Here is a 15,148-nt window from a genome sequence, read left to right as displayed (position 1 = left end):
GTAGTTTTCAGTTCAACAGCATTTTATTAATTATTCAAGTTTCACCGTATTTCTTTTAGGTTGGGATGTGTTAAAACACCTTGAGGGCCCGGCCCTATTTAATCCATTAATAAAATGTGCCCATCGTCAGCAAGCGCCTCTAGGCTGTAGAGCGATGCCATCAGTTTTCATATAGCACTAATTTGAGATTATCAATCTCCGTCTCGGGGCACATGACCGTGCACTTGAACTTGACGGTCATGGGCCCCGATGGTGTTAATTGTGCCCCAATATTTCCCCGAATGAATGAGGTATTTGGTATCGGCATAATACTTTTACGGTTCAGTTTTCCATAGCTTTACTTGATTGGCGCAAAAGATGTGTCTTGGATCGTAATTGCATTAAGCCAAGCCAAGCCAAGCCAAGGAACGTCAGGTTACGTTTTGAGCACTATAACCCCCTGTGCCAGGACGTCAATAGAAACGCTGGCACCTGGTCTGCGTTTCTATTGTAATGTACTGGCATGGATTGTGTTTTAACCCATTTTGCGCGGGCACCCCTTTTGGTGTTAGCATTACGTTCTGCTTTAGCTATTGAAAAATACTACAAGCTCGAGTGGCGCGCTATGAGCTTGTAGGTCTGCTACTTTTTTGAAAAATCGAAGAGCGACTGACATAGAAACATAGCTTTTTCAGAAAACTGTCAGGATGTAGAAGACATTTTTAGAATCTGATCTCAGGTCAGAATGGGTTAATAAAATGTAGGCTTTAGCACTAAATCATTGATCAGCATTAGTCTATCAAATGTACCGTAGGTCCTGGTTCACTTATTTGACTGACTGCTGTATATAAACGCCACACTGATGCTTTTCAAAGTGGGGGGGGGCAGCCAGGGTGTGCAAGAGATAAGGAGCAAATTAGAAAAAGGCTCCAATAAGCCGTCGCTGCGTGACGTGTCGAGACGTTGTAGATCGGCTATTTTCAACATTTCTTTCTCCTACTTTTTATGGTTATTTCTTTAAACCATTCTGACCTGAGATCAGATTCATACGAGGTTTCCACTGGACACACACTGGTCTGATGAACCCATTCTGACCTGAGATCAGATTCATACGAGGATTCCACTGGACACACACTGGTCTGATGAACCCATTCTGACCTGAGATCATATTCATACGAGGTTTCCACTGGACACACACTGGTCTGATGAACCCATTCTGACCTGAGATCAGATTCTAAAAATGTCAGTCGCTCTTCAATTTAAAAAAAAATAGCAGACCTACAAGCTCGTATCGCGCCACTCGGTGGCGCGATATGAGCTTGTAGATCTGCTATTTTTCAATAGCTAAAGCATAACATGATGCCAACACCAAAATGGGTGCGTTTTCAATAGCTAAAGCATAACATGATGCCAACACCAAAATGGGTGCGTTTTCAATAGCTAAAGCATAACATGATGCCAACACCAAAATGGGTGCGTTTTCAATAGCTAAAGCATAACATGATGCGGACACCAAAATGGGTGCGTTTTCAATAGCTAAAGCATAACATGATGCGGACACCAAAATGGGTGCGTTTTCAATAGCTAAAGCATAACATGATGCCGACACCAAAATGGGTGCGTTTTCAATAGCTAAAGCATAACATGATGCCGACACCAAAATGGGTGCGTTTTCAATAGCTAAAGCATAACATGATGCCAACACCAAAATGGGTGCGTTTTCAATAGCTAAAGCATAACATGATGCCGACACCAAAATGGGTGCGTTTTCAATAGCTAAAGCATAACATGATGCCAACACCAAAATGGGTGCGTTTTCAATAGCTAAAGCATAACATGATGCCAACACCAAAATGGGTGCGTTTTCAATAGCTAAAGCATAACATGATGCCGACACCAAAATGGGTGCGTTTTCAATAGCTAAAGCATAACATGATGCCAACACCAAAATGGGTGCGTTTTCAATAGCTAAAGCATAACATGATGCCAACACCAAAATGGGTGCGTTTTCAATAGCTAAAGCACGACATGATGCCAACACCAAAATGGGTGCGTTTTCAATAGCTAAAGCATAACATGATGCCGACACCAAAATGGGTGCGTTTTCAATAGCTAAAGCATAACATGATGCCAACACCAAAATGGGTGCGTTTTCAATAGCTAAAGCATAACATGATGCCAACACCAAAATGGGTGCGTTTTCAATAGCTAAAGCATAACATGATGCCGACACCAAAATGGGTGCGTTTTCAATAGCTAAAGCATAACATGATGCCAACACCAAAATGGGTGCGTTTTCAATAGCTAAAGCATAACATGATGCCGACACCAAAATGGGTGCGTTTTCAATAGCTAAAGCATAACATGATGCGGACACCAAAATGGGTGCGTTTTCAATAGCTAAAGCATAACATGATGCCGACACCAAAATGGGTGCGTTTTCAATAGCTAAAGCATAACATGATGCCGACACCAAAATGGGTGCGTTTTCAATAGCTAAAGCATAACATGATGCCAACACCAAAATGGGTGCGTTTTCAATAGCTAAAGCATAACATGATGCGGACACCAAAATGGGTGCGTTTTCAATAGCTAAAGCATAACATGATGCGGACACCAAAATGGGTGCGTTTTCAATAGCTAAAGCATAACATGATGCCGACACCAAAATGGGTGCGTTTTCAATAGCTAAAGCATAACATGATGCCGACACCAAAATGGGTGCGTTTTCAATAGCTAAAGCATAACATGATGCCAACACCAAAATGGGTGCGTTTTCAATAGCTAAAGCATAACATGATGCCGACACCAAAATGGGTGCGTTTTCAATAGCTAAAGCATAACATGATGCCAACACCAAAATGGGTGCGTTTTCAATAGCTAAAGCATAACATGATGCCAACACCAAAATGGGTGCGTTTTCAATAGCTAAAGCATAACATGATGCCGACACCAAAATGGGTGCGTTTTCAATAGCTAAAGCATAACATGATGCCAACACCAAAATGGGTGCGTTTTCAATAGCTAAAGCATAACATGATGCCGACACCAAAATGGGTGCGTTTTCAATAGCTAAAGCACGACATGATGCCAACACCAAAATGGGTGCGTTTTCAATAGCTAAAGCATAACATGATGCCGACACCAAAATGGGTGCGTTTTCAATAGCTAAAGCATAACATGATGCCGACACCAAAATGGGTGCGTTTTCAATAGCTAAAGCATAACATGATGCCAACACCAAAATGGGTGCGTTTTCAATAGCTAAAGCATAACATGATGCCGACACCAAAATGGGTGCGTTTTCAATAGCTAAAGCATAACATGATGCCGACACCAAAATGGGTGCGTTTTCAATAGCTAAAGCATAACATGATGCTGACACCAAAATGGGTGCGTTTTCAATAGCTAAAGCATAACATGATGCCAACACCAAAATGGGTGCGTTTTCAATAGCTAAAGCATAACATGATGCCAACACCAAAATGGGTGCATTTTCAATAGCTAAAGCATAACATGATGCCGACACCAAAATGGGTGCGTTTTCAATAGCTAAAGCATAACATGATGCCAACACCAAAATGGGTGCGTTTTCAATAGCTAAAGCATAACATGATGCCAACACCAAAATGGGTGCGTTTTCAATAGCTAAAGCATAACATGATGCGGACACCAAAATGGGTGCGTTTTCAATAGCTAAAGCATAACATGATGCCAACACCAAAATGGGTGCGTTTTCAATAGCTAAAGCATAACATGATGCTGACACCAAAATGGGTGCGTTTTCAATAGCTAAAGCATAACATGATGCCAACACCAAAATGGGTGCGTTTTCAATAGCTAAAGCATAACATGATGCCGACACCAAAATGGGTGCGTTTTCAATAGCTAAAGCATAACATGATGCCGACACCAAAATGGGTGCGTTTTCAATAGCTAAAGCATAACATGATGCTGACACCAAAATGGGTGCGTTTTCAATAGCTAAAGCATAACATGATGCCAACACCAAAATGGGTGCGTTTTCAATAGCTAAAGCATAACATGATGCCAACACCAAAATGGGTGCGTTTTCAATAGCTAAAGCATAACATGATGCCAACACCAAAATGGGTGCGTTTTCAATAGCTAAAGCATAACATGATGCCGACACCAAAATGGGTGCGTTTTCAATAGCTAAAGCATAACATGATGCCAACACCAAAATGGGTGCGTTTTCAATAGCTAAAGCATAACATGATGCCAACACCAAAATGGGTGCGTTTTCAATAGCTAAAGCATAACATGATGCGGACACCAAAATGGGTGCGTTTTCAATAGCTAAAGCATAACATGATGCCAACACCAAAATGGGTGCGTTTTCAATAGCTAAAGCATAACATGATGCCAACACCAAAATGGGTGCGTTTTCAATAGCTAAAGCATAACATGATGCTGACACCAAAATGGGTGCGTTTTCAATAGCTAAAGCATAACATGATGCCAACACCAAAATGGGTGCGTTTTCAATAGCTAAAGCATAACATGATGCCGACACCAAAATGGGTGCGTTTTCAATAGCTAAAGCATAACATGATGCCGACACCAAAATGGGTGCGTTTTCAATAGCTAAAGCATAACATGATGCCGACACCAAAATGGGTGCGTTTTCAATAGCTAAAGCATAACATGATGCCAACACCAAAATGGGTGCGTTTTCAATAGCTAAAGCATAACATGATGCCAACACCAAAATGGGTGCGTTTTCAATAGCTAAAGCATAACATGATGCCAACACCAAAATGGGTGCGTTTTCAATAGCTAAAGCATAACATGATGCCAACACCAAAATGGGTGCGTTTTCAATAGCTAAAGCATAACATGATGCCAACACCAAAATGGGTGCGTTTTCAATAGCTAAAGCATAACATGATGCCGACACCAAAATGGGTGCGTTTTCAATAGCTAAAGCATAACATGATGCTGACACCAAAATGGGTGCGTTTTCAATAGCTAAAGCATAACATGATGCCAACACCAAAATGGGTGCGTTTTCAATAGCTAAAGCATAACATGATGCCAACACCAAAATGGGTGCGTTTTCAATAGCTAAAGCATAACATGATGCCAACACCAAAATGGGTGCGTTTTCAATAGCTAAAGCATAACATGATGCCAACACCAAAATGGGTGCCCGGTCAGAATGGGTTAAGGAATCTGAATCTTTAAAATCCCAAAGGATCCCATCCCTATAGCGATACGTCTGTGCCTCATCTACATCTTAACAGCTCATTCCATGTCTCCCTCTCTCCCCTTTAACAGATCCCACGTTCATCCATGCGCATCTCATCCCATACAGTGCCGAGAAGAATGACGACAAGCTCTACTTTTTCTTCCGGGAGAAAGCCTCAGAGATGGGTCAGAGTCCCATGGCCCAGTCCCGCATAGGGAGGATCTGTCTGGTGAGTTTCATCTCAACCAAAAGCCTCATATTATTTGAAATATAACAAAAGGTTTTTATAGCTGCGTGTGTTGGTCTCTCTCAGCCTCACAGTGATCCAGAAATCCCCGTTCCCCGTTGTGCTTACTCACCATGAGTAATTACCGCTGTAGAGTAAGCTACACACCACTCTGCAGCCATAAAACCAAACAAAACCCTTTGGCTTTTTACGTTTCCTCAAAGCCAAGTGAGGAAAACATTCCATTGCAGGGGGGGGGGGGGGGGGGGGAGTTGTGACTGTTTCACTGACTGACGGAGTTGACCTAAAAGCCTAACCTCGGATCCCAGGATGGCGTTCCTGACCCCAAATCTTGCTCAATTCAGAGATGACCAAAGATTGGAGGGCTAGCTAAAAGACTAATTGAAGCATGACGTGTATACTGTATGTACTTTGATGCGTAGCAGTGTCAAAAATAGACAAAAAGAATGCATGTGAAAAAAGTGCTTCCGACGTGTTGCAACATGGTATGTTGTCAGCATTTGGTTTGGTATTATCAGTACACGACACCAGCATGTGAGAAAGGGCAGCATACCTCAAGCTCTATACTCCATATTATTACAATGGTCACTTGGAAGAAATGGAAGAATATCATTTCTTCTTTGCAAGCATCACTGTGGCACGATGCAGTATAAGTTCTACTTCAGTCCCCAGTCTATATGCATACATAAACATTCAGTGATTTGTGTTTATCACAGCAGAGGGGCACTATAAGGGACAGTGTCCAAACCTTCAGACTCTGTCCTCACATTACCACAGAGACACTAGTCCTGTTTGTCAGGAGACTTTTCCTTCTGCAGCTGAAGCCGGCAAGATGACACAGCCCTAAAGTATATAATTAAGCAAAGAATATAGGCTGCAAAACACATAGATCCCAGGATAATGCAGGATAACAGAATGTGTAGCTTTATAAGGACATAGTAATGTGGGCAAAAATAGAACTCCCTTCCTCCATTGAGAGTATAACGGTAAACACAAAACTCCCTGTTTCTCCAGTTGTGTAAATCTTCCAGGCTCTATGTAATGTGTTAAGGTTTGTGGCTCATTAATCATGTCCCCTGGGTTCGTAGTGGAAGTTGGCGAGCATCCCTAACAGATGGGCGAGTGGGGCTGACGCACCAAGCTGGAGTTTATTCACACATCCCCTCCAGTGCTGACTGATCCTTTGGACTATTGTCTTAAACAGCTGTTGGTCAGCCTGCCGATGGATGGAGCGACCAGTCCAGGGATTCCCAAACCTTTTCACCTCCAAACCCCAAAGATAGATTTTCCACCTAAAACGTACAACAAATACATTATGAATTGACCACTAAAGCTCTATTTAATAGTGAAAATAGCAAGCTCTCAATGTGCGCAACAACAACAACAACAACATTGCACGTGTCAGTAATTTATTTTTTTTGCAAATGTTTTGCAAAATGTTTTGTTAGAATTAATTTATTTTGTAGGAAACGACATGACCCATAGAAATGTGTCTACAACCTAAAAATGGATCACGACCATCATTTGTTCAGGGAAACACTTGGACCAGCCCATATAGTAAGTAGCCATGAGGCCCATAGGGGCAGGAGCCTATCTCCTGTTTCTGTAGCGTGAGGCAGCTTGATGTACAAGTACACCCCCTGGACATGACGCTAGTATGTCGCAGGGACTTACCCCCCCAATCCAACCCTTGATGCTGAGTGTCAAGCAGGGAGGCATTGGGTCCCATTTTTACAGTCTTTGGTATGACCCGGCCGGGGATCGAACCCCGACCTCCCAGTCTCAGGGCGGACACTCTAACCACAAGGCCAAGAGCTGGTGATCTGGAGACCTGCCCATATGCTGTTGTATATAATACGCCTCTTGGTGTTGTATACTCATACCTGAGGAATTCCCACAGTGGTCAAAACGTTGTTCCAAATAAAGAATCTTCCTGGGAGCTGCAATTCAGTGTGCGGACATCCCTTCCTTTGTCATCGTGTGTGTGTGTGTGTGTGTGTGTGTGTGTGTGTGTGTGACCATACCTGTGTCCTGTGTTTGTGTCCCCACAGAATGACGACGGCGGACACTGCTGTCTGGTCAACAAGTGGAGCACCTTCCTGAAGGCCCGTCTCATCTGCTCCGTGCCTGGAGCCGATGGCATCGAGACGCACTTTGATGAGCTCAGTGAGTTTGGATCATCATATTATGGCACTTATCAACCGCCTCCTGTCAGCAGTTTGAATGAATATCCAGGTCCATTCAACCACTGGTCTGAATGAATATCCAGGTCCATTCAACCACTGGTCTGAATGAATATCCAGGTCCATTCAACCACTGGTCTGAATGAATATCCAGGTCCATTCAACCACTGGTCTGAATGAATATCCAGGTCCATTCAACCACTGGTCTGCTCTATATTGACTCATTCAAGGCTTTCTCCCTCTCTGTGGTCCATGTCATTGTAGGCAAACGGTTATTTCTAATTTAGCAAAATGTAGATGCACTGTTCAGGTACATGCATGGGGAAAACAGTACATAAAAAACAGAAATGGCTCAATAATTATATTTTAAAAAGTCACCCTATAAAGCACTACTAAAAGCAGTAGAAACAGGACAAGAAGTCACCAAAACATTGCACATTTAGCAAAAAATGTTAGATCTACAAACTCACTACACTTGGTCCCCTTCTTCTTTCCATCTACAGCACACGTTAGAATATCTGCCTGTTTTCACCTATGACATGCCTAGAACAGGGATGCTGCGGTCCTTGTGGTTAAGCCTAATTCATGCTTATGACTACGGTAATGGGTTGAGATAGTGAGAGTTCAAAATGAACCACTATACGTACGGCACAGTAAGACAAAACTTCACACCCACTTGTTATTAATAGTTAACTTTCTGCAAAGCTCATGGTTTTTAGAAGCGCTCTGCGTTGCTACTGCTCCTGTGATGTTAGATATTTGACACAGTATGTGACTCCGCACTACGTGTTACTCTACGTCCTACTAGAAAGACTCACATGACAGCCCTCGACTACCCATGTGTAACAATGCCTGCAAGACATAATTTGTATTTATTCATTTTTTATTAGATTGTATTAGGAGGGGGGGGGGAGGGGTTGTTACATTTTATTTGATAGGAGGTAGCTGACAATTTCAGCTGCCAAGCTCTGAATCTGCCTTGAGAGATTACACGTTACTCGGGGCGTACTTGGTGTGTTCGTTTTAATAGCTACATTGGATCCATTGGGACACAGGTTTGTTTTCCCATTTCCTGAAATGTAACGCTACAAGGTTTCCACCTGACTGCGACATTGCGAATGCTATTCTTCATACGTAGGTTTAAACAGAGCAGATGTAAAGCCACCTTGATGGGAACGGAGCAACACTCGTTGTGAACGTCAAAACATGATGTCCCTTTTCCTCATCCTCCGTCAACATCACGGTGCTTTTAGCAGCTCATCCACGGGTCAACGGGTCAGACTTACAGTCTGAGTACAGACAGAGGCGTGCATGGTTGAGGTCATAGGCTTGAATCTCCCGAGGTACAGGATGTGTAAAAGGTCCTATGTGCGCTCTGCCTTCCCACAAGTCATTCTTGAAGAAATGAACGGTGTCTCCAGCTCCGGCTGTCCTGATGGAGCCCAGCGGAGGCATCAGAGTGCTTCTATGAGGGGCCCAGGGGAGCCGCTCGAGTGCATTCAGATGTGGAGGAAGTACCTTTGGCTGTGGGAGACATGGTGAATGCATTTAGTCTTTGCAGCCAGAGGAGAGGAGTGGGACCGCAGAGTATGAGGCAGAGGTGGAAGAAGTACTCTATAGAACTAACCATGCAGCAATGTAGAAATACATGAGCATGAGTACGTCAATACGCTTGAAATAAAGTAAGTCATTGTACCTCAAAACTGTACTGAGTAAACGGTATACTTGAGTGAATGTGCTTAGTTAAGCCATTCTGAACGGGAACCCATTTTGGTGTCGGCATCATGTTATGCTTTAGCTATTGAAAAATAGCAGATCTACAAGCTCATTTTGAGCTATGAGGTTTTCAGAAACCTTAGGTTAGGTTTTAGAAGGCATCGTTAGAATGGGCCTCAGGTCTAAATTGGTTGTTAAGCCTGGATAATGCCATCTTTGACCGCAAGTATCTTCCTTTAGCCTGAAAACGTGCATGCCGTGTTGGTGTTGCATAATGCATATGTATGGCGTGTTCCTCCACATGCTTGGTATGTATGGCGTGTTCCTCCACATGCTTAGGTCCAAAGATGACGTAGAGATGCATATGTATGGCGTGTTCCTCCACATGCTTAGGTCCAAAGATGACGTAGAGATGCATATGTATGGCGTGTTCCTCCACATGCTTAGGTCCAAAGATGACGTAGAGATGCATGTGAAAGGGCGGCTAGGGTTTCTTGATGGCTGTGGAGTGTGTCAGATTAATGTCTTGCTTCCTGCTTGGTAAATGACCATGAAAAAGGACCCAGGTTATAAACGCTAGAGGCCTGGATTTCATGCCTGATCTTATTATTAGATATTCATGGTGATTGGCATTTCCAGTGACTTGTGGAGATGTAGTCTTGCTTATAGGGCTGCAACACTTAACGCAATCTAATTGATTTAATCAATTATAAAAAAATCAAAGCCCACCCGTTTGAAGTGAGGGGCGCTCTTATCATCATACGTCATCAGACATCTCACATGGCTCCTTCTGGCCAATCACAATGTGTGTCTTTATCTATAAAATAGGGCCTAATCAGACCTGTTTTAGTTTATTATAAAAAAAGATATATTTTTGCCTTTTCTTTCAGGTTGATTCATTATAGTATATTTAATTGTCAAAGCCAGAGAGAGTGTAAAATGTAACCTAGTGAAGGGTTTCGCTGCACATGCACCAGGTGATGCTCCTCTGACTCCATTCCCCTGATGGAGAGTGTTCATTGGAACTGTGTTTTTCAAGTGTCATTCCGTTCAATTCTGGTAGTCTACTTCAAATTGATCTCAATGTTCCTCCCCTTATTATTTCTCTGTGCTTTTCTCATTTATTAAGCCGTCAGAGGGTTCACAGGATTCAGCCCCGTAGAGTGGCTGCGTACATATGGCTCCTATTAAAGCCACCTTACACCAGAGAGGGGCTCCATTTCACATGTATTCCCCGCTGGGACTCGAGCACTATAGTTTCACTTCTGGGAGAGTTTGGACTGAGGACCGCTGTGAAACACTGTTGTCCAACTGGTGGTCCATTCCAAGACACACACACACACACACACACACACACACACACACACACACACACACACACACACACACACACACACACACACAACCTGCCTCGTGTAGAAGTCAAAAAAATAATCACTATGTCATGATTGTCATTATTAGCCTCAATGCCTCAGTGTAGTTGAAGGATCCCAGGAGTAATGGGAGAAATAATGAAGACTTTGAAAGACAGACAGTTTATCTCTAGTTTGCGTGGAAACAGCGGATCTGCTCTTTTGGTGAGGTCATTCTACGACAGGGTATGAATAAGGCTTCACAGAACTCACTATTGACTTTCTATGTCACTCTGTCGGTCACACTATTTGCCTTATATGGTCATTGTTGTGAATGTTTGTGAACAGTATTGTCTAATTACAGCATGATGGTGTTATGTCTTATTATAGGGGACGTTTACATCCAGACAACTCAAGACAACAAGAATCCTGTCATATATGGAGTATTCTCAGTTTCAGGGTAGGTGATTATGATTCCTGTACACTTTCTCCTAATAATAATAATAATAATAACACGCCAATGTAGTTGTTGTTGTGTTTTCCCATACAAAGGCATTTACCCATTCTGACTATTAGGAGCTTCGGACGCTTATTATCACAGCACCCAGGGGGAGCAGTTAGGGGTTAAGTGCCTTGCTCAGGGACACTTGGGCACGTAGACCAGGCTCCAGATCTACCCACCACCTCCACTACCATGACTCAGCTGTGATCCGCTAGAAGCAAACCTGCTGACGGGAGTAGATTTTAGTTCCCATCTGAATTTGCTCAGCCTTTTGAGGCACCTGCTTCTCTCTGTTATTGAAACAGCGTCTGATTGAACGCCACTACAAAGGCAGCTCAGGAAGTCAGTCTAGTGCCCAGCGGGGGGGGGCTTGCTGCAGTCCTTTAACACGGAGCTGTGGCTCACCACAGACCTCTACCATTCAAGGAAGCAAAGCAGACAATGGCATTGCCAGATTGCAATTGACTATTTCGGCATTTAGCAGACAGTCTTATTCCAGAGCATTTTGCAAATGCCAGATGTAAATGAGCAGAGTATAAGTAGTCACTAAACAGCGTAGCACCGCTATAGTCACATGCTGTCTGTGAAGAGAGCGCAGGGAGAACAATGTAGTGCCTGACAGAAAGTAGGATACCAAGTAAACAATGAACCTAGCATCTGTCTTAACAACGCGCTGCTATCTAAATGGCATTCTTAACATTTGTGCAAATATAAATAACTTCCCTGAAGAAGACGACCTAGGTGGAAACGTTGGATGTGAAAACGTTCTAGTCAATAAATATACAGCGTCGTGGCCTTTTTCTCATTTCTACTCATGTACTGCCTTAGGCCAGCACCTCACCAACACTGGTGTGAAGCCCTTTGCTGTTTCATCTAAATAACAAAACACAAGAACAAGTGACAGGAGAGATATCTCTGCATCTATCAAACAAAGGTATGAAGAAGGGATAGGAGGAGAGATGAGTGTTAGGGCGTGAGGTGAAGTCTAAAGAGATGTCTGCTCATTACCGTGCACACGCAGGGCGCTGTGGCTAGCCGTAATAGCCGTAATAAGCATACTTTGATAAACGGATTTGAGGAAACAAATGCTGTTATTGCCGCCATTCTCTCTGCAGGCTCCAAGCCCATTTAAAGCCTGCTTGATGCTAATGATAGAGACCTCTGACAGGAGCTACAAACACATCCACCCACCACACGCAGCAGCCAGATACTGGGCTCTGGTGATTAGCAGCACTATGTGGGTGTTTGTGTGTCAGTGTGTCAAACAGCTGGGCTGTGGTAGTGTCTGTTGGAGACCATGCTCGTGTGCATCATGATGTAGTAAAGTAAAGAATGAATTAAGCTTAACCACTCTCACCCTGGCGTACTTATTTTGGGCATGTCATTAAGGTTCACAAGGGTAACCATACCCTGCCGAAACGTTGGGTTTCTTTTCACTCCAAAAATATAGTATTGGCACTTTGGCTACCAGTGTATGCAAGCAATAACTAGGTATTCATATCACAATGCATTCATGTCTCTTGAAGATTAGCATTTAGATGATTCTGCCATGGAGCCGGGCACCGCTATAAGGACTCTGGTGTCCGTAGCGTTCTCATGCACAGGGTGGTGTTAGCGTTCTTTACTGTGGGCAGAAAACTGTCACAAATGTTTAGACGGATGCTAGATTCCTTGTTTACCTGGTATCCTAGTTTCTTTGAGACACGACATTGTTCTCCCTGCAGCGCTCCACTTATGTGACTACTTAACCCATTCTGAACGGGGACCCATTTTGGTGTCGGCATCATGTCATGCTTTAGCTGTTGAAAAATAGCAGATCTACAAGCTCATAGCGCGCCACCGAGTGGCGCGCTACGAGCTTGTAGGTCTGCTATTTATTTATTTTTAAATCGAAGAACGACTGACATTTTTAGAATCTGATCTCAGGTCAGAACGGGTTAATCAGACCCAGTGTGTGTCCTAGTGGAAACCTCGTATGAATCTGATCTGGGGTCAGAATGGGTTAACTAAATAAAATGCCCGAAATAGGCATTCTACAAGCTCACGACACGCCGCGTGGCCCAGTGAGAGGCTTGTTGAGTGTTTGGGGATGATGAAGAACAGAGATGGAATCATTTGGAGAGTGGAGCTAATTATCTCAGAGAGTTAAGGAGTTAACACGTGTTTCCACACGCTGTGGTCTCATTGTGCTCCCTCAGATCTGTGTTTAAAGGCTCGGCGGTGTGTGTCTACTCCATGGCCGACATCCGGATGGTCTTCAACGGACCGTTCGCACACAAGGAGGGACCCAACTACCAGTGGGTCGCCTACACAGGGAAGATCCCCTACCCCCGGCCTGGGACTGTGAGCTACCAACACGCACGCACACACACACACGCGCAAGCACACACACACACACACGCACACACAGTGTATTATTGTTATTATTAACCCATTCTGACCTGAGATCAGATTCATACGAGGTTTCCACCGGACACACACTGGTCTGATTAACCCATTCTGACCTGAGATCAGATTCTAAAAATGTCAGTCGACTCTTCGATTTTTCAAAAATAGCAGACCTACAAGCTCGTAGCGCGCCACTCGGTGGCGAGCTACGAGCTTGTAGGTCTGCTATTTTTCAATAGCTAAAGCATGACATGACGCTGACACCAAAATGGGTCCCCGTTCAGAATGGGTTAACAATATTCTTATCATTATTTCTGATGTTTTATTGTCATGAGCAGGCCTATTGTTGCAGGTTTCTCATAAGCTTCATGTCAACGCAGTGTCCCGGAGGTACCTTCACGCCCAACATGAAGTCCACAAAGGACTACCCCGACGAGGTGATCAACTTCATGAGGAACCACCCCACCATGCACAACGCCATCTACCCGCTCCACAAGCGCCCCCTGGTGGTGAGAACCAACGTGGACTATGAGTTCACCACCATCGTGGTGGACCAGGTGGCTGCTGCAGACGGAAGCTACGAGGTGCTGTTCCTGGGGACAGGTCAGCGGCTCACCCTGTTCTGATGACATCATGACTCTGATCACATTCCATTCATTGTAGAGCTTAAAGTCCATGTCCAGTCTTGAGAATGAATCGCGTAATGGAGAGTAGAGCGGTTTATAAATATTCTGTAACTCTAGCTTCGCTCGGTCTGGCGGAACTTCATACACTTTCTCCCGCTAGACTATTAATCACAGATGGGTCATATGTTGGGGAGACCCCCCCCCCCCCCCCCCCCCCCCCCCCCGCACGCACGCACAGTCGCACACACACACACACACACACACACACACACACACACACACACACACACAGTACTACACACCCTCAGCTGCTGAATTCACTGTAGTCAGCCATAATGATGAATGGCTTGTGAAGAACGCTGTTCAACAAGAGATAGTAAGTTCAATATCCTGTGAAACAAATCACTGGGTTGGAGGAGACAGACAGACACGTGAGCGTGGTAATAGAACACTGCTTCTCCATCTTTTTCATATCAAGGACCCTCATTCATTTGGCATTAGAGCCGCAGACCCGCATGTCATGAGATTTATTCATCTCTCAGACCAAATCTCTGTATATTTTTAATTGTCGGATATGATTTTGACCAGAATTCCCATGCCGTATTGATGTGCTAGAGACATAACGGGTAAATACAGTATGATCTAAATAATAATTTGTCTATTCTCTAATTGTGTGAAGAAGTTAAGAACCTAATTTAACCCATTAAAACCGGGAAAGCATCATTTTAGATTTTAGCTATATACAGCAGCACATTTTCATGATTAAAAAAAGCTGATATACAAGCTCATAGCGCGTGCAACACTATGAGCTTGTAGATTTGCTATTTTTGAAAGATCACGCAAATTTGTTCAAATCTTAGAATTTATATATTATTTTAAAGCAAAGTTTTTAACTCAAATCTTTGCTTCTGGAGAGAACCAGGGGGAAAAAATGGAGATGGAG

At 43.6% G+C, this 15,148-nt stretch overlaps 1 protein-coding gene across 1 annotated transcript in view; it reads left to right on the top strand.

Annotated features, from left to right (window-relative positions):
- Window positions 1-212: 212 nt before the first annotated feature.
- LOC310863077 (semaphorin-3F-like) overlaps window positions 213-15,148 on the top strand; it is a gene marked incomplete at its 5' end in the record, with an annotated part of 20,618 nt that continues 5,682 nt past the window's right edge. Inside the window, 6 exons of the mRNA XM_083771201.1 lie at window positions 213-252; window positions 5,281-5,420; window positions 7,490-7,604; window positions 11,080-11,149; window positions 13,390-13,534; window positions 13,960-14,182. Coding sequence (XP_083627327.1) covers window positions 213-252; window positions 5,281-5,420; window positions 7,490-7,604; window positions 11,080-11,149; window positions 13,390-13,534; window positions 13,960-14,182 — 733 coding nt within the window. The remainder of the gene's footprint in view (window positions 253-5,280; window positions 5,421-7,489; window positions 7,605-11,079; window positions 11,150-13,389; window positions 13,535-13,959; window positions 14,183-15,148) is intronic.

The sequence above is a fragment of the Protomyctophum parallelum genome (genome assembly GCF_964188405.1).
Source record: "Protomyctophum parallelum genome assembly, chromosome: 8".
Classification (NCBI taxonomy): Eukaryota; Metazoa; Chordata; class Actinopteri; order Myctophiformes; family Myctophidae; genus Protomyctophum; species Protomyctophum parallelum.
The sequence above is the reverse complement of the archived record's forward strand: the minus strand, read 5'-3'. Positions and strand labels throughout refer to the sequence as shown.